The sequence below is a fragment of the Haliaeetus albicilla genome, chromosome 18, assembly GCF_947461875.1.
Source record: "Haliaeetus albicilla chromosome 18, bHalAlb1.1, whole genome shotgun sequence".
In the NCBI taxonomy this organism is placed as follows: domain Eukaryota; kingdom Metazoa; phylum Chordata; class Aves; order Accipitriformes; family Accipitridae; genus Haliaeetus; species Haliaeetus albicilla.
Genome location: NC_091500.1, coordinates 701,369 through 721,152, shown reverse-complemented (window position 1 = coordinate 721,152; position 19,784 = coordinate 701,369). Strand labels below are relative to the sequence as shown.

At 39.4% G+C, this 19,784-nt stretch overlaps 1 protein-coding gene across 9 annotated transcripts in view; it reads left to right on the top strand.

Moving 5' to 3' along the window:
* Positions 1–19,784, top strand: part of DTNB (dystrobrevin beta) — a 213,559-nt gene that overhangs the window by 36,638 nt on the left and 157,137 nt on the right. For all 9 annotated transcript variants that reach the window (XR_011328562.1, XR_011328561.1, XM_069805389.1 and 6 more), the window contains 2 exons: positions 1,754–1,908; positions 8,586–8,691. Coding sequence is in view for 7 of the 9 variants with exons in the window: in XM_069805389.1 (XP_069661490.1) it covers positions 1,754–1,908; positions 8,586–8,691 (261 nt within the window). In the remaining 2 variants the exon portion in view is untranslated. The remainder of the gene's footprint in view (positions 1–1,753; positions 1,909–8,585; positions 8,692–19,784) is intronic.

Genomic DNA, 19,784 nt, shown 5'->3' with positions numbered 1-19,784 from the left:
AGTTTGCCTCTCTAATTAGTATTAGTTGTTTCCATAGTGTTCATTTGTGTGCATTTTGATCCTGAGTTTTCTTCCACATTCAATTTTCAGGTTAAATTTAATTTCTCTGCTTGGCTTAATTTTCTAAAAGACAGCATTCCCCTGACCCCCATTTCGTGCCCCCCCCCCCCCGCCCCCAATATGGTTTGTAAGATTATTCAACAAGGGCTTCCGACCTTCACTTCAAGCTTGTCTGTTTAGCCAGTGATACAAATTCCAGATAGCTTTATCACCCTTAACTTAGATATTGTAGGCTTCTTTGTGAGCTCGTTCATCCAGGATATTGGAATAATTTCTCTGGTTTACTAGAAATATGCCTTGCTGAAATAGTCTTTTATTTATGGACCTAGTTTTGGTCACTTAAATTAAGCTTATTTTCTGTCAACATATCCTTTTTGATGTTTAATTACTGATGATGTCTTAACCTCATAGATGATTCAGTGTTAGTGTTAGTTCTGGTATCTGTCACGCCTTGGAAAATATTAGGTCTTACTAATATTAGTGCTCTTATTAGACAAATCTTCCTTTATAGAGTAATCTGACTCTGCAAGTATCTTGGAGACCCAATTTTGCTGTTTGAGAGATTTGTCTTTCCCAATGAGGTTTTTGATCCCAGGACAGTTCTGCTTTACATGTATGCAGCTGCCCTAATATTTTATGACATAATTTTCTTCTAATGCTATCTACACATATTCTCCTATATTTTTACCTTTCCTGAGACATGAGAGCTGGGAGCTTTGGGTTGGTCTCATGGAATGGCTGGAGCAGGGAGGTTGGAGTAGTTAAGCTCTGTGCAGTAAGGGGATAGAGGGACTCCAGAGCAGGAGGCCCAGGAGACATCCTTCTGTCCACATGCCCATAGCTAGGAGCATGGCGTGGGAGTGAAAATACCTGCAGAACTGCCCTCCTCCCTGCCACCTTCTGGGACCACCCTCCCTACCTTTCTCTTTCCACATAAGCACAGGATTGCTGAACATCTTGCTCGATTCTCTTTTTGGTTTCAGAAATACATTTAGCCCCACATAGCTAATTAAAAAGCACACCTTTGTCTTATCACAAATGTTTTTCTTGTGTAAGGACAAAAGTTCCTATTCTAGCTCTTCAGTGTGTGTAGCATCTCTGATGTAAAATAAGATCAGATTTCCTCTTCCCCATCCGCTCAGCTGCATGGCTCATGTGTTTTAGCCTTCGAGATGGAGGTCATTGCACCCCAGTTTCTCACTACTTTACGTCTGATGCTCTCTTCTAATGCTGTGTTACTTAAATTCAACGCGCTGTTGACATGCACCAGATTTACCAGGATTTTTGCCAGTTTTGACTTTGTGATTCTTACAATGTTTTTAATTCTAGGAGACTCCTCAGAGGATTTTATGAAGTTTTATTTTGAAGGCATAAACTTGAAGATTTAATGTTCTATAACTTTTATAATGCCTCCTAGCCTCTGCTTTGTTGCTATTACAGTTAATGTACTGGCATGATCTTTTCTCAAGGCTGGGTGAGATGGAGTGGAGGAAACAGGAAGATTTATATGATAGCATGTTTGAATACGTTCTTTTTTTTTTTTTTTTTTTTTTCTTGGTAGCAAGTGATAAGAAACTATGTTCAGAATAAAACAAAAAGAAATTTCTTGGGGTTTCAATGGATTGAAATAATTTTTTTTCTTTTCTGTAGTAAGCATGTATTTACTGTAGGGTTTTATTATATTTTCTTACAGATATTTTCTCTCAAATATCAGATTCAAATGGACTAATGATATTTACAAAGTTTGATCAGTTTTTGAAAGAAGTTCTAAAACTTCCAACAGCTGTGTTTGAGGGGCCTTCTTTTGGATACACAGAGCATTCTGTACGGACCTGTTTCCCACAACAAGTAAGAGTTAACAAAACAGGATTTTTGTATTGCTTGTTAATACCGTGCTTTCTTCTGAAGTCCACTCGCTGTGTTGGTTGTAGTTTGTATGGGTTTGGGGGGTGAGGGGGGCGGGGGGGTGGTAATATGCGCTATATAAACTAAGCAGTTTTAAGACAGTCTGAATAATTTAAAATAGTATGTCTAGGTTCTTGGCAATTAAAGGATTTTGTATGATTTTTAAGTTGTTCCCCCTCCTTGAAGGGACACTTCTGTTCCCTATCAGAACAACAGCAAGGATGACCTATTTCTATTCTAAAACATGAAACAGCATTTTTATTATTTTCCCTTGATTTTTTTTTTAAGCTTTCTCAGTATGTTAAGAGTATTACTGTCAACAAATCACTTGCTAGTTGGTTAGGTCTGTACAAAATAAATATGTTTATTGTACACGTAGTTTATTTTATGTATGTGTAGTTTATTTTTAAATCAATTTCACTGTTGTGCTTATTGGTATAGCTGTTTTTTCCAAAATATTTCCATTAAATGTAATGTTTGGAATAGATGGTGTAGTAATGATCTTAAAAGAGCTTTTTATTTCTTTATGCATTTTAGTTGTAATTTAATTGTTCCAAGGATTTCTTTCTGATTTGAGATAATGTGAATAGTATAAATAACCCTTAAATCAACTGTAAACATGAACCTAGATAATCTTAGGCCTAAGATTAAATGTTTAGACTCTGGTCATGATTACATTCCAGAAAAAATATTTCTGAAGTATTTAGATTTAGAATTTATAGCCACTTTTCCTAAATTTAAATAGCAATCAGTATACTTGAAATACAGCACAGTAGGAACCAGCCTTTGATTTAGGAAATGATGAGGGCTCCAGCTCATCTGTGAGTTACTGAGGACAGAGTTTCGTTTTACTAATAGTGTAATTAATAAATATTTTTTTTCTTTTTCCATACTGGCTGAGGCATTTGTGGGCCATACTTGTTCCCACGGACATGCCACCCTTTCTGTTATGTCAGTGCAAGCTGCTTATGCACGTAGGTAAACTGATCCGATCAAATCAAGTTTCATGTTAGTGGCAGTGCTGTTGAATGCAAAACCTCGGCCTCACTATGGAGCTGTAGAAGTCAGACTTTGGATTCTAAGTTCTATGTGCCCTTTCTGTTGTCTGCAAAGGCAATGGGGACAGGGGTTTTGTTTTGTTCAGAAGCCCACACTCTGGAAGTGACCATTTCTCTCTTAACCATAAAGAGAGGCTAGTGTAGCGAGCTGGACTTTGACAGTTGACTGAGATTTCTAAGGTACTTGATGCAAATCTCGCCATGGTAGCCAAGTGAGGTATAGTAACTGCCCATGAATACGAGCCAGCAGTGTGCCCAGGTGGCCAAGAAGGCCAAGGGCATCCTGGCTTGTATCAGAAACAGTGTGGCCAACAGGACCAGGGAAGGGATCGCCCCCCTGTGCTCGGCACTGGTGAGGCCACACCTCGAGTCCCGTGTTCAATTTTGGGCCTCTCGCTACAGGAAAGACATGGAGGTGCTGGAGTGTGTCCAGAGAGCAGCAACGAAGCTGGTGAAGGGTCTAGAGCACAAGTCTTATGAGGAGTGGCTGAGGAACTGGGGTTGTTTAGCCTGGAGAAAAGGAGGCTGAGGGGAGACCTTATCGCTCCCTACAACTACCTGAAAGGAGGTTGTAGTGAGGTGGGTCTCGGTCTCTTTTCCCAAGTAAGAAGTGATAGGATGAGAGTAAATGGCCTCAAGTTGTACCAGGGGAGGTTTAGATTGGATATTAGGAAAAATTTCTTCACGGACAGGGTTGTCAAGCACTGGAACAGGCTGCCCAGGGAAGTGGTTGAGCCACCATCCCTGGAGATATTTAAAAGACTTGTAGACATGGTGCTTAGGGCCATGGTTTAGTGGTGGACTTGGCAGTGCTAGGTTGGACTTGATGATCTTAAGGGTCTTTTCCAACCTAAATGATTCTACGATTCTGTGATTTGCACGTGGCTTGCCTGCAGCATGTCTTAGCACTCTTTGACTTTGGCTCCCATGAACAATAAAGCTGATTCTTCATATTGATTCACTTTTAGAAATTCCTTGGCTCTCATTTTATTCAGGAAAACAAAATCCCTAGTGTAAGGCCAGGTTTGTAGAGAGTAGTAATGTGTTTTTAATTAATCCAGATATACACTGTACCCCAAGACAGTTCTTTCATTGATTTGAAAACATTGAAATAAACAGGTCCTGGGAAGTAGATAGATAATGTCTTAGATTTAATTCCATTTTCTTATGCCTCCCAGATCTGAAAATAAGCTTCCCAAAGGTACTTCTGTGATATTCTCCTTTTACAGCCTATCATTTTGCTGAAATTCTCTCCAGATGGCATTGATAAAGCTGTGGACATGATGGACATACAAGCTACATCTGTACTAGTTAACTAAACAGTGCCTAGAGCTGTTCTGTGGTCCTAAGGCCAACTGGAATGGTCTAACCACATCCATGCTATTGAACTCTCTTATTCCCTCAAGCAGGGTGGTTACATGGAAGCTGTTTATTAAAAATGATTCCTAGCTGATATTAACACCTGATCTGGCTGCTGGAATCATTTGGGAGAGTGAGTGGTTAAACCAGGCACAGGTTTAATAACATAAAAGCATGCATGATTGAGTTTTAGTGCCAGGAACATTCTCTAGTGTTATTTAAACTGCCAAAAGACAAATCCTTCCTGGCCAGCTGTGGTTCCTGGCTTACCAATGGAGGTCCTGGTTCTAGGAGCCACTTCTTTCAGGTGCCAAAGGCTGATAATTTACTGCTGTCTGAGTGGTGAAAGGGCAGACAGGCAAAGAAGTGTCAGTGATTGTATACGCTCCACAGCTCTCTTTCATTTCTTGGGTCACAGATAGAATAATTCAAACTTGTTGCCCATGCAAAATGGAGTTTATCGAGATGCTTTTGGCAAGAGCTGCATTCTTTGTGATGGCTTCCAGATGTATAAAGAGTTTCCAGTAATAATTTACTATTCTAGGTCAAGTGGGGGCTTCCACAGATGTAAGGTATCATGTCATACTTTTCTTAAGACTTGTTCACTTGGCTACAGTCCATCTGTTTGTTAGAGATGATGTATCACCATGACATTCCCTGCCTCAGTCAGAATCTTTCTGTGTTTATGGCACAGCCTGCCCTGTCATTGCAGAGGTGTGTCCGCTTTATATCTCATTTACAGAGCAGTTTAATTTCTACTGAGCTGAGAAGTTCACCTTGGAGACTTAGGAGCCAGGAGCTTGGCTTCTGTACAGTCAAACTGCACGTTATTCTGTTGAAACTCAGCAGCACAAATTATACAAGCAGGCCTAGATAGGCATTGGTTTGTGCGTACCTCACATGAAAGCTTTGCTAAAGCATTGGCTAACTTAGGCTTCATGGATGGTATGGCTGGTAGCTGAACTGACTGCACAAGCTTAAGAGTGTCAGAAGGATGGTCAGGAGGTACAGTCTTATTGAAGTGACTAATAAGAATATTAAGAACAGGATGGCCGTGTGTATAAAGGATGGTGTAAGCATACTGTGATAGAGTTGCAGTTTAAGCACAAGATGCAGGACAGTTAGAGATACAGGTGGGGTCTAATACACAGCTGGTGTACATAGATTGGTGTAACTTGTTTTGATCGCTGCAGAGTTAAAAATTGCATATCTTTGTGTTGGCTCAGAGGATGTGGTTTTGTGCCAGTATTTTGTGGGGAAATATATGCATTAACATCTTGTTGAAACAAGCATGTTGGCAGTGTAACAATAAAACTGGCTGAGTTTTTGCTATTGAAGCAAGCCTATGGTCGTCTTCTAAATGTAAGAATAACATTGGTAAAACCTGCCACTGCACCACCTGCAAGAAGATCTGAGACTACAGAGCTATTAAGAGAAGTAGGTATGCTAACAGCAATTGGTAAAAACAGTTATTAAAATAGGATAGAGAGTAAGCGGGTGATTACAGAGAGCATCTATGCAGAAATGCATTTGTTCTCCTGCGGAGCATTTGACCCTCACAACTGGTTGTGCCTTCACATTTACTAATGTTCAGTTTATGTTCTTGGAACCTGCTTGGAAGATTATTTGATTGTTGTTGCATCACAAATGGTGCTTGAGTGATGTTTTTGGGTTGCTCCATGGTTGGGTTTTGAACTCAGTAGGAAACATTAGACCAGTGACAAAAAAAGGCTTTATCTAGGCTTCTACTCTGACACATAATTTCCAGGAGAAGGAGACTGCGGTTTGCTTTCCTGTCAACTCAGCCATTACCGAGAATGCCTATGCCCAGACAGACAAGATGTAGCAGTGATAACGCTGTGTGATTCTTTTTGGTCAATTGGTGGCAAAATATCCTACTTGTATTGGTGAAAAAAAACACAAAGTCTGTGCCCCGACTGCCCTCTTGTGAAGTACATGGAAGTTGCATCACTCCATACACAGGCTTTGACAACTCATAAGGTTCTCCATGCTTAAAGGGAACCCGTTTTTTTTCTTTGAGGAACATCCTTGTCTATAGCAGGAAGAAACTTTCCTGCTAGGTTTAGGTTCTTCCACCACTGTTTGTCTCATATACCACTCTCTAATCATAGACTCTTAGAATCATAGAATGGTTTGGGTCAGAAGAGATCTCTGATGATCATCTAGTCCAACCCCCTGCCATGGGCAGGGATGTCTTTCACTGGATCAGGTTGCTCAAAGCCCCATCCAACCTGACCTTGAAAGCTTCCAGTGGTGAGGCATCTACAACTTCTCTGGGCAACCTGTTCCAATGTCTCACCACCCTCGTCAAAAACATTTCTTCCTCATGTCCAATTTAAACTAAACCTACCCTTCTTCAAGTTTAAAACCATTACCCCTTGTCCTATCACTACATGCCCTGGTAAAAAGTCTTTCTCTGTATTTCATAAAACCCCATTTATATATTGAAAGACCACAATAAGATCACCTCCCTGTCTTCTGTATGTTTCGACATGTTTAAATGGCTGCTGCCATTTAACAACATAAGCACAGTGGTTTCTGATTGTGTGAGCAGCCCTTTGTGGTCTCAGACATCGCATACCACTCAGTTAATTCCCAGTTAAAAACTGTGGTGGTTCTTCTATCAGAAGGCTTGGTTCAGTATATTTAGAGTGTTTCATGGCCTTACCGAGAGGTGCATTTGTTAAAATATTTTGGATTTCTTCAGCCAAAGAGAGGGGAAGGCAGGTTGACTGTGTGTAGGTATTAATAGCCTGAAAGATGACTTGGCTTTGAGGAGGAGGGAAGGCTGGGATTGCCAGGCAAGATCCAGGCATTTGTTCTTGTCCAGGTAGTGCGTCTGATGTTGTATCTGGCAAAGGAAATTCTTGGACTGTCTTGTAGGAGCAGTTAAATATTCAGGAAAAGTTTTCATTTACTAAGCAGAGAGACTGGAACAAGGACACCTTATAGAAGTCAGAAGAAGTAAGATTAAATATTTCTTAGAATTTTCCTTAACGGTAACTGGGATAGATAATTATAATTCCATATTATCTCTCCAGGGTAGTTAGCTGCAGAGGTATTAGATATACATATTTGCCACTAATCATGAAAATACTGATGCTTTAAATTTAAACATTCTGTTTAATTAAAAAAAAACAAACATCCAACAACAAACAAAAAAAAACCCAAACAAAAAAAAACCCAAACAACCAACCCACAACTAAAAAAAAACCCTGCAAACAAAAAACACCTTAATTTTTGGCATGATAGTTGCAAGTGAAAGCTACAGTTAGTTTCACAGCTCCTAGAAAACCAGACTTGCTTTTCCTCTAGCTCTGCTTACCCTCCCTGTTGTGGATGCTTTTTGGAGTAACACTGCCATATGCTAAGGTGAGAAAAAAGTGCCATCTGACCAGCTGGTCTTCTGCCTGTGAGAAGTTCTTAAGCATCTAGCTTATTGTATGCAAAAGCCAACATATTCTTTCTTTGTATCCATAATATTCTTAGCTGTTTTTCTTACCAATTATCTCCATCTGTTTGTATTTGCAGCAGATATTTTCTCTTGCTCACTTGAATTTGAAACCTTAGAAAATATTACTCTTAACATGCCTGACTTCCTTCTCGTAATGATTTAATTTCAATTTTGTTTTTATTGACAGTTTTTTAAAATCTTAGCCTAGTTCTCCCCTTGCCTCTTTTCTTCTTATTTTGCCTTTTTAGAAAAAATTCATTTACTGTATGGATCACGTATGAATATTAGTTGTAATTACTCTTTTATGTGCGTCTACTTTTTTCAGTGCTGTCTGTATGTTTGAAATACCGTTTTCTACATTGTCAAATAACCTCTGCTCACATTTGTTCTATTCCTCTTCAAAATAAGACTCTTTAACTGCAACTCAGGAACTAATCCTGACTGACTAGTCCTCCATTTTTTGGAGTTTTCTGTTCATCTGTTTGTCACTTATTTTTGTATGATTATATCATGTGTATTCTAATACCTTCTTTGTAGTGTTACTGTTTGCCTAATGTAGACTGAAACTCCCTGAGCAAAGAAGTTGTGATATTTATCTCTTTATAGCATATGAAATATTCCTGGTAGACAGAAGTTGAGTCATAGAGAGATTTGAAGGCTGAAGTAGTTTTGGTATACAAAATTGAAATTTTCCTTATAATTAAGTTCTATTTTTCTTTTCTTTGCAGAAAAAGATCATGCTAAACATGTTTTTAGACACATTGATGGCTGATCCACCTCCTCAGTGCCTTGTGTGGCTGCCTCTCATGCACAGACTTGCCCATGTTGAAAATGGTAAATTAAATATTTTCTTGTTTGAAACATCTGGTCAGAGCAGGGTTTCTGTTCAACATATGTAAATATGCTGTCCTTTCTCATATAACGAAGCACTTAATGCCTTAATCATTCCCACTGTAATGGTCTTAGTCTCAGAGCTTTTAGGCCCAGACTTTTGTTGGAGTGAAGTGTTGTACACTTCTGGGATGAAGACTGATTCTTTATGAAATCATCAGCAATAATGCAAAACACGATTAGTTTTAGACTTCTAGCATCGCCAGTAGTGGAAGATGAAAAAACAAGCAGCAGAAAAATGATATTCTCTAAATGTTCATGTTTATTCTGAAACTTTTAAAAATCTTCACTTGAACTGTGCTTCAACATACACTTTCAAGTGCTGACTCCCAAAGATTTTGGTACCCATTCAAATGTCTGTCTTGAGTAGCATTTAAGCACATGAGTCACTTCAGTGCTCACTATGGGAGGCAAATGCTGAGCTCCTCTCACTTCCAGACCTTTTCTTAGCTAAAATATCCTGGGTTTACTGCCTATGGAAAGTATTTAAGGAGCAATAAGGGATGGAAAACTGAAGATTAACAGTGAGAAAGAGTGATGAAAGAGTCATGTGGCTGAGAGGGCTTTATGGAGTTCAGGAAAGCAAAAAGATTTCCTGCAGAAAGCTGTGCAAGTGTATCAAAACTATTTGTTGTTTTTAGTGGCCAAAAAGTTGCTGTGTTTAATTTCTTGCACAGTTGCACACAGTACATGTGTATGATGTTTTGTATGTGAATTCTAGGGAAGAAAAAAAACCAAAACTTTTTTTTTCTTCGCCCATAAACTAAACTTCATCTTTTGTTTCCTGCCCCACAGAGTAAAATCATGTTATCATCCTTCAAAACTCCTGCCCTACTAGTTGTAAACTCTTCTTCCACTTAGTGCGTTTATGGTCATTTCAAGGTGTATAGACGTCTTCCTTTTAAGACACAGGCAGATAAACTCTAGACTCTTTTTTCTGCTGTTTACAGGCACAGCTTGGCAGTCTGGCTTTAGCTAAGTTTTCATGATTTATATTCCATTATCTGTTTCTTGACATTTATGCCTGTGGCATGCTTAAGTGTTGCTGTGATTTTGATATGCTGGGTTTTGGCATTTGTTTCATTGTATTCTCTTGATCCTCTTGCAAAGCATATCTGGTTGTGAATTTAATCTGCATTTGTTCATCAGTGAACAAGATCAGAGTTGCAATGCTCAATGGGCCTTTTCCTTCTGTATTGCAACAGAAGACATGGTGAATTTCCCAACTGCTTGATATGTTTACAGTAATTTCCTGATGACTGTGGGTCTCATTAAAAAAGTGATTTTTAAAAGAATTTTGAGGGGAGCAATTTCATGGAGACAAATCTTATGGGAAAACTTACCAAAAAGGTGAGAAGTCCGATCTATTTAAAATATTAGGTAAACTACAGTACTGCAGTGTCTTTCCCATCCTTATGGGCCAGGTTGCACTAATAGAAGGGCAGCAGCGACTTCTTGCTTTCTTCTTCCTTTATCCTCTTACCCTTATAAACTTGTACTTCAAGAAAAGCACATAAAGTGAAATAAATATAGTAAGGAAATGGGCAGTAAAATTGTTTATATGGATTACAAGTCAGGATAGAATTACACAGAGCTTAGGCAAGGGTAAAATGTTTAAACAATGTTTGGACAGAAATGAAATGGTGGAAAGATCTGGAGACAATCCACAGTCTGATCTTTTTTCTGCTTGAAACTACCTGAAAGAAATTACTAGATACCCAGAATAATATCATCTTTATAGATCAGTGCATGTGTTCCTATATTATCTGACAGCTTCTGCCCTTATTGTGCTATATGGCTGCTCCATAACATGCAGATCCCTATTCAGCCATCTTCACTGGGAGCAGTTGCATAAGTGCCCCTTTTGTTGACACTTTCTTCCAAGCAGCAAGAGACTCTTCCCTCCCTGTTCATCTCTTCTGCCAGCCAGTCCCCAGATTTAATCCTGTGTTACACATAGGTTTAGCAGTCAGATAACTTGGTAGGATAACTTTTAACATTTGTGGCATTAGAATTATGTTTCTAATTCTTATAAGCCTCTTCTACAGCTACCTCCCAAGCTGTTTGCTGAATTTAGTTACCATTGATAATTCGTGCCAGTGTTCTTGCCCTCTAAGTTACTACAATTGTTTTTTTTTCCTCAGAAACTTTTATTCTGTTGCAAATGGTATTTTTGCTCCAGAGTCAGGCAGCAGTTCCTCTGCTTAAAAGATCTGATGAGAAATCATTGCAGCTGATGTAGAGGTATGTGGCAAGCCACAGCAGGCTTAGCAGGTGGGGGAGATCAAGTCTGGATTATGTCCCTGCAGTAAAAGAAGTTAAGGGAGGATTGGTGTTGGGGCCTGACTATGGGAAGGTAAAAATAGCAAATTTGAAGGATAGAGACTGTAGAAGGAATGAGTTTGGGATTACTGGGACATGTGGTAGGAAAAGAAATGTTGAGGGAAGACACAGCTCTGATTACTGATGTGCCAGCTAAGGAAAAAGCAGGCCAGAAGCTTTCATGGTTTAAAGTCTGGGACAGGACATATGCAAGAGTTCATTGTTGCTATGGATCTGGATTGAATATCTCCTATTAAATGGTCATTTTCAATGTTTAAAAAGCAGAAGATGGAAGATGTGAAGCTTGTGCTGAGAATGGCTACTGCTGTGGCTTCTGTGACTAAATTAATATGAAGTTACTTTGTAAGTGTTGTGTGTGTTAATATCTGCATATTTAAAAAAACCATAAATTTTGTTGAAATGTATGATTGTAAGAGGTTACAGGAACGCCTGTCTCCTCTCACTTGAAAACTTTTCCAGAACATGGGCAAAAACATGAAAGAAACAGAAATCAATGCTGATTTAAAACAGGATCATCTTTTTTTTGTTTGTGGTGGTATGTTGTACTAATGCCTTCAGTCAGACTTTTGGCAGCCTTACAAGCCTGCCAAAACTGGTCCTCTGATTTGGAGGAAAGAATTGGCCACAAAGATTCTCTCGTCTTCATCTGTTACGTGATAATTGGCTACTGCTGCGAGTGCATTCTTCTTTGAGACATTGCCTCCACTTCTAATCCTGATCGGTTGTTCAGTGCTGGGTGTAGGACTGCTCTTTTCCAGGACTGGCATGGTGGGAACTTCAGCACTGGATAGGGTAGGAATTGGCATCTCCCTATGGCAGTTGTGGAGCTGAAATCTGCGACATTAGGTTCCCAGACAAAGTACTGACATTGTTCCATAAAGTGTTGCACAATTATTAATAGGGCTTAAGTTTCAGACGTTGATTTGGGCCCTTATTGAATTTGGTACACTCAGTTTTTAAATTTTAAGCTGCAGCTGGCACCTGTGTTTCAGCACTGTACAAAATTTCTTAGTGTCAGGTTCTCACATCCAGTGTAAACTAAAATCAGCAGCAGTGACAATAGGGAGAGTAACTCTGATATCCACCCAGATGCTGCGTGCTTTACTAGGGTTGCTACTGAAGCTCTCTCTAGCTGATGAACCTCTGTTATGTTGCGATCTGATACTAGAACTTGTGAGAACTGTGAAACATTTCCACTTTTACCAGTGGAAATTTATAAAGGCAGACAAAAGGGAAGCTCATGATAAATAACCTCCCTGCTCAAGGTGAACTTCATTTTCTAGCACTATGCAGATATTTTTTTTTTAATTTTGTTTTTACTGTGGATGCTTTACTAGAGGTGCTGAACTGTTTCTTCAGAATAGGTTTTCAAGGCTGTAGTCAGTTATCCTGAAATGTATAAGATGATTCTCCCAGTGCAGATTCATGAGAATGTGAGGTCTTAAAAATAATTTTGCCTCTTTCCTCATGAGCCTCACGAAATTCAGCACTGAAAAGGAATAACCCCATGCACCAGTGCACACTGGGGACCGACTGGCTAGAAAACAGTTTGGCAGAAGAGGACCTGGGGGTCCTGGTGGACACGGAGTTGAGCATAAGCCAGCAATGCCATCTTGAAGCAAAAAAGGCCAACAGTGTCCTGGGCTGCATTAGGAAGAGCATAGCTAGCAGGTTGAGGGAGATGTTTATTGCCCTCTGTTCAGCACTGGTGAGACCACATCTGGAATACTGTGTCCAGTGCTGGGCTCTCCAGTACAAGGGAGATATGGACTTTACTGAAGTGAGTCCAGCAAAGGGCCACAAAGATGATGAAGGGACTGCAGCATGTGTGGTACAAGGATAGGCTGAGAGAGGTGGGACTGCTTAGCCTCGAGAGGAGAAGGCTCAGGGAGACCTTATCAACATGTGTAAACAACTGGTGGGAAGCAGTAAAGAAGATAGAACTATGCTCTTCTCAGTGGTATCCAGTGGCAGGACAAGAGGCAATGGGCACAAATGGAAATACAGGAAATTCTGTTTAAACATAACAAGATTTTTTTTTTTTATTGTAAGGGTGGTCAAACTCTGCGTCATCAGGTTGCCCAGGTTGTGGAGTCTCCATCCTTGGAGATATTGAGAACCCAACTGGACAATTGCCTGAGCACCCTGCTCTGGTGGACCCTGCTTTGAGCAGCTCTCCAGAGGTCCCTTCCATCCTCAGCTGTTCAACGATTTTGTGATTCTAGGTATGATTGCAATGAGAATCATTAAATCATTCCTTGAAGTTCTCCTCTTCCGTGAGTCTGTAAACAATGTTTATTTGATAAAAATGGGCTCAGTCTATAAAGATCCATCCTTTTAAGTTTGTGTCTTTGCTACTACTATCTTGAACACTTCTCCCTGTAGTATTGGTTTAGTAGTAGTCTTGTTCTGGAATCAGTTGTTAATTTCCACTGCAAGTTAGTTTTCTTTGGATTGCACCTTGTCAGAGTGTAGTGCTTCCCTAACCTTTCTTCCCAACCTGATGTTTGTCGTCTTCACAGCTTGTAAATATTCTCATTAATTACTCTGGCAATCACTGCTGAGTTACTTCAGAGGCACTTGAACAGTTGACACCTTTAAAAAAAAAAAAAAACAAACCTGCAATTTCCTTGGTTGTCTTTTCAACTCTGATATAAGCAAAAGGCAATTAAGCTCTGAACTGAGCTTGTTTTGTTGGCGACATAACATTTACAGGTAAAAAATAACATATCTTCTTTCTCAAGGCATCAAATAAACTCCATGGATTGCTAGTATTGATCTAAACAAATAGGCCAGCATGTTATTTTTGAGAGCCATCATCTCAATCTGCATGCTGATATGCAACCTAATAACAATATGCTTTTGTGCAGACATTCTAATCTGTTTAGTTATGCTTTTGTAGAAATAGGATCCTTTGTAAAGGCAAGTGAAAGAAGTTGTCTCAGGCTATGGGGTTTTTTTCTCTCCCGTTTATAACAAAGCGAAAATATAGAAAGAACATCTAGCTTTTAAGCTTGCCATTGCTGTTATCTTAAGCTTATATTAACATTTGTAGAAATACTTTGCTAGCTCATAGACTCTTTAGGGTAAGGATTGTATCTTACCTGAAATACAAAAATTTAAAAAAACCAAATGTGTGTGGTAGGGAGAATGCAGTTCCTGTCTGGGAGTTCCTAATTAAAAAATGTTCCATACCATTTTTTTTTAACCATGTCAGGTCATTCTTCAGTCAGGTATTATAATTCAAGCTTTGGCTGCCTTCTGTGACAAATAAGTCTTTAACTTTCCCGGAAGATCAAAATAATTACAGGAATTTCTGAATGGGGTTGAGAATTTCTGCCTTTCCTAAAATGACAAATTTGTGTTTAGCAGCTGTAAAGCAGCCTTAGCTGGGGTAAATCTTTTACTTTTTACAAGGGAAGGTAAAGCCTTGCAGTAGAATTCATTTTCAGCTTTCCTTTGAAAAAAAGGGAAAAAAGAACAACAAAAAAAAAGGCTAAAAAATCCACGGAACTGTGGTGATGATGCCATTTTTCTTTTTTGGCTTTTTCACATTTTTTGAAAGGAGGAAGGTGATTTCCCAGGAAGATACGCAAGATGTGCTGGTGTTTTGACAGGGATGTTGAATACATGAGCCATCTTAACACTTTCCTCTAACAACATTATTCCTCTTGTGGGAGGGTGAGTGGAGGCTGGCCAAGATCACGCTCAGTTATTGCAGAGCTCTGACACCTCTCGGTGGTCTGTGTCGGATCTCTGCTCCCTTCCCCTTTCTTCCCTTCCTCGCTTCCAGATGGGCAGGTCAGTGGCTGAGCAGTATTTTCAGTGTCTGGGTGGGTTGTGTTGCCATTTCTCTGCCCTTCCTGAAGCACAGGGGAAAATCCCTTTCCAGAAGCAGAATTGCCTTATTCTCACACTTATTCTTTCTGTGCTTCCCCAGGTTTCTGTGAATTCTAGCTTCCATTAAGAAATGTAATATAAGTTTACAGACATACTCAGAATTACTTCAGAATTATCTTGATGGTGGTAAAGGAGTTCCAGTGACAGAAGCTTGTGCTTTGGATTCAGTCTGTCCTTTGCTGCTCTGAATGTATCACTGACATCCATCGAGAAACTACTCTTCCTTTTTTCCTTATTGTGATTTTTGAGAAAATGTTTTTATGATTACTCAGGAGCTAAAATTTTTTCAGTTTTTGCTTTAGGGAATGTGGACACTTTCATGGAGGTCTGCATTCTCCTTGGGTTGTCAGTAGGCAAACAAAAGGCTTAATAAGAAAACTGTAGCTTTAAAATCTTCTGTACCAGCAATAGGTAATTTCCTGCACTGTCAGAGTTGTAAGTTGTCATTAAGGAAGACTCTTCTGGTTGTGAACTCTCGCCCTTAAAAACCAGTTGTAAACTTCTTAGATTCTCCAGATGATTGCTTTAAAGAAAGGGAAAGGAAGCTACAAACTGCTGTAGACATCATTATAATTAGGAAGACTGATACCCCTCTAAGAGGCGCAGTGTCATTTGTACCTACTAGTGATAACAAACGTCTGAAAGCACGTTTCAGAAAGAAGCCTCTGCAAAGATATTTTGGTCCATGCTGCCCTGGTATGTTAATTCCTGTCTGTGGTAACTTGGGTAGCATAAGTCAGTAATTCTGTGTAGCTTTTTTACAGAGTACAGGAAGATGTTAAGCTACTGCTCGGCAGACACTGCTAGACTCAGCAGAGTCTTTGCACAACTTAGACTGGGTTTTGTGATACACTTGTGTTTTTCCATGCCCTGGTTAGAGCCATCATCTGACTTGGCACCTTGGAGCGTGTCCCACTGGTGGTATTCTGTGAGTTCTTAAGTCCATCATTTCTTTTCTGGATACAAATTCTGTAATGTGTTTCAGTCTTACTCTGTTTTCCTGGTACCTAAGCTTTCCAGTGGAATGTAAATCATTTTAAAAGGTTCTTCTACATAGGCTGCTGTGTAGCACATGCCAGATTGCTTCTGTTCATCATAACCTGCTGATGCTGTCGAAGTAGTCCATCAGATCTACGTGGTCCATAGATCACAGGTTGTAAAGCAGTGTTCCACTGCAGTGAGTGGAGCAGAATGCGGTTAGTCCAGGAGATTAGCTTTTGTTCAGAGATTTGGCAGCAGAACACAGGCCCAAAGAGTATTTGGGTGTATTCACAACTGTTAATTTAGACGAAGGAGGTCAGGTTCCTGCTTTAGTCAATAGGAAGGTATAGAATCCTGCTCTGACTGCTGCCTGAGCAGACCTCTATCCACTGATTTTCGCTAAGAGTGTTAATCTCCTGGAAGAGTTCTCCTTCTGCTTATTTGAATAGTTTCCATGGAAAAATCTGCAAGTCAGAGTTGAAGCCTGGAGCTTGGCATGTACTAGACTTGATTTTTGTGGTAAAATTACATACAGCTTTATAAGGAATGCAGTATTTGGAGTAACAGGCTTTTTGTGGCTTGTTTAATCTCATAGCTAACAGTATCATTTGCATGTATTTTACATTCGAGTAATAGAATTTAGAAGTTACGGGTGTACACATCAATATTGCTGGCCTGTGTCCACTAGCACAAAGCAAAATCTTATAGCAGTATGTCTTGTTTACAGATGTAACTGTGAGTACCACATGTAAAAGAACAGTCTAATAAAAGTTTGTATTTATAGTCATGGCAAGTTCTTCAAAGCATTTCTCCTCCAACATTAATTCTGTCTTAGCCAGAGTTTTGAACAGGAGGGGTTTTTCCAAGGTTTTCCCTAAAACATTTATGTGAAAATGGTGAATTATTACATCTTCATCATGCTTTCTACTTTTATTATCTCCTCTTTGATTTCTTTTCTTGTATTTTGCAGCTGTCGTATTTTCATTTTCCTTTACCTGCTAGTTTTTTCAATGTCTCTGGGAATTTCTCCTACACAATTTAATAAAGGCTCTCTTCTTTTCCCCTACTTAGTTCTATCTACATTTTGTTATTCATACTGTTCTTCCTACAGAAATACTGTCATGTGTAAGCAGACAACTTGGATATGCTTCTCAGTTCCAGACCAGTCTCTGATCACCCAGTCCTTCATCTCTCTTAACTCTCTCATGTATCTTTAAAATTAGGATAATTTGAAACAAGATGTCCAAAGTATGGATCCACAATTTTCCTCTAAAACTCTTCTTCATTATTTCATTTTAGCAATCTATCATTTATTTTACTCTCATATTTTGGAAGCCCTAATCATATGTCCCCATGAGAAGGGCATTTTCCAGACAGAGCAAAGACTGGGGTTTGGCATCAGCAGTCAAAATATAACATAAAAGATGACTACATGGAGCCAGGGCAGTATATGGAGATTGAAATACGATGACAGTCACTGACTGTATCAGTTGAAGAAAAAGGGAAAGCAAAAACTTGCAGAACACAGATCTGTGATCAGGAATCAGAAAAAGGAGGAAAAGCCAGACAGGAGAATTGGGTTCATGGTCCAATCTCTCTGGCTGCTTCCCTCTCCTGCCCTTCCTGTGCTTTCCATCGGGAATTGGTTTGCTGGCAGGAGAAAAGGGAGGAAGGAGCAGGTTGTCCCTTTCTTGAAAGACCTGTAGGAGATTTGAGTCTGGAGTACTGGCAGCCAGAAAAGGGAATGACTGAAGACTTGGAAGCAGTGAAAAGTGCAGAGAAGCTTAAAACTCCCACTCCCATATGTGGCAAGGAGCTTTCGGTATAGGGACACCTTCAAAAGAGAAAGGTGTCAACAACAAAAAAAAGTTCAGATCACTGAGGCAGAGAAAATGCAGCATGAGCATTTTGATTAGAACAAGTATTTCAAGGGCAGGAGAAGAGTAGGAAGGAGAGAAAAAAATGGATTGGGACATGAGGTGAATTCTTGCAGTCCACAGGCAGGAGGGGTCATGGTGACTCAAGTGTGACTTGGATTTGGGCCTGTCAATGATGTGAAAAACATTTTCAATTGACCACTTCATGGCAACTACAGTCTAGTTGGATTTATGCAGATGGGAGCGTGGAAAGCAATCTGAACAGGAGAGAAGAGAAATAAAGTTTGCAACAACATATTTTATGGCATTCAGAAATGAACAAAAAAATGGGAAAAGAGTAATACCTACATTTGATCATGACATACCACCTGCAAGTAAGCCAGGAAGGGGAAGACAGCAAGTTGGTACTGGGAAGAAGCATGCTGTTCCACCTCATTTCTTTGTTTCCCATCCATAGCTAAACTTTGTCACTTTCAGAAAAAGACACAAAAAAAAAACCCAACCCCCACAACAAAAAAAAACCCACAAACAAACAAAAAGTGCACCTCTTTGGTTTCTATCTTGATGGCCAGGTACCTTGCCCATGATCTAATAATCTCAGATACTGATTGTTCTGATCTTCTCTTTGCCAATCATTTTGAGAGCATGCTTTTCTCAGTACATTGAGTACTGTCACCATTACTGTTTTGCCTCATGTTTTATTTTATCAGAATGTTGTTATTGCTTTCTTAAATCAAGCATATAAATTTCAAGGTTTTGATTCTTTGGTTCAGGATGCTGTAGTACTTTTGTCCCGTTTTCATCAATAGTAATCTCTTCTAAATGCATGGAGTCAGAGAAGATAAGAGACATTTTTGAAAAGGTAGGGAAGAAGAGACAAGATCAAGTGGCATGCAGAGGTAGACAGAACATGCTGCGATCAGCTGATACCAGTATATTGGCTTTCATTAAGGTAGTGACTTAATGCTCTGGCTTAACAGGAGACAGCATCCCTGCCACGGGCAGAAAGGATATTGCGGGAGAGTGTGGGGCTGGGGGTGCGCAAAAAAAAAAGCTTTGGGAACCTGTGACTTCACCCATCTCTCTTCCCAAAGGCAAGCTCAAGTGTATGTAAACATTCTTGAAAGATTTGCCTCACTGCTTCTTAAAATCCTCTATCAAAAACTTTCAGCACCTCTTTGGACTTGAAGCTGGGGTGAGATCAGTATTTAAATATTCTTAGGCTGAGAAAGTTTTTCCTAATGTTCTAGCATGAGTTTTTTCTTATTGCAGTTTAAACCCTTAAGTACCTGTTTTTTGGCCACTGGCTCTGGAGAATGTATTGCTATTTTTGTAAGTACCTCTTGCATGTTTGATGATACCTTCTCATAGTCTACTCCCAGCAAAGATGTCTACTAGATATTGTTCAGACAATCCTATTGCTTTCTCCTGTACGTACAATTAACCCACATCTTCCTTAAAATGTGATGCCCTAAATCGGACATTTTTGATGATCATTCAGTATGTTTATGAAAAATATTGACCCATTTGTGACTTGGAATAAAGCCCTTTGCTCATCAGATCTTTCCATTTTAACTGCTCTCTGGTCTTTTTCCAATGAGATTCACATCCAAGTTACAGTCCTTTTGTCTACTGTGTATTTCCCATTGTCATGAGAATATCATGGGAGACCAATTTTGTAAGAATGCTGAAGTAAAATGAAAAATTGATGACATTTGATGCCTGTTTCCTATTTTCAAGGTCAATTACTCTGTCATGGTAAAACATTCAGATTATTTGGCAAATACCCATGGCTCATTTCTCTGTTGTTCTTCAGGTGTTTACAGTACTGTACTTTATTATTTGTTCCAGTATGTATTCTACAAGGTAAAATAACATGAGAAGTCAGTAGTTAGGTATAACTTCACACCCTTTTAAGGATCATAATTACAATTC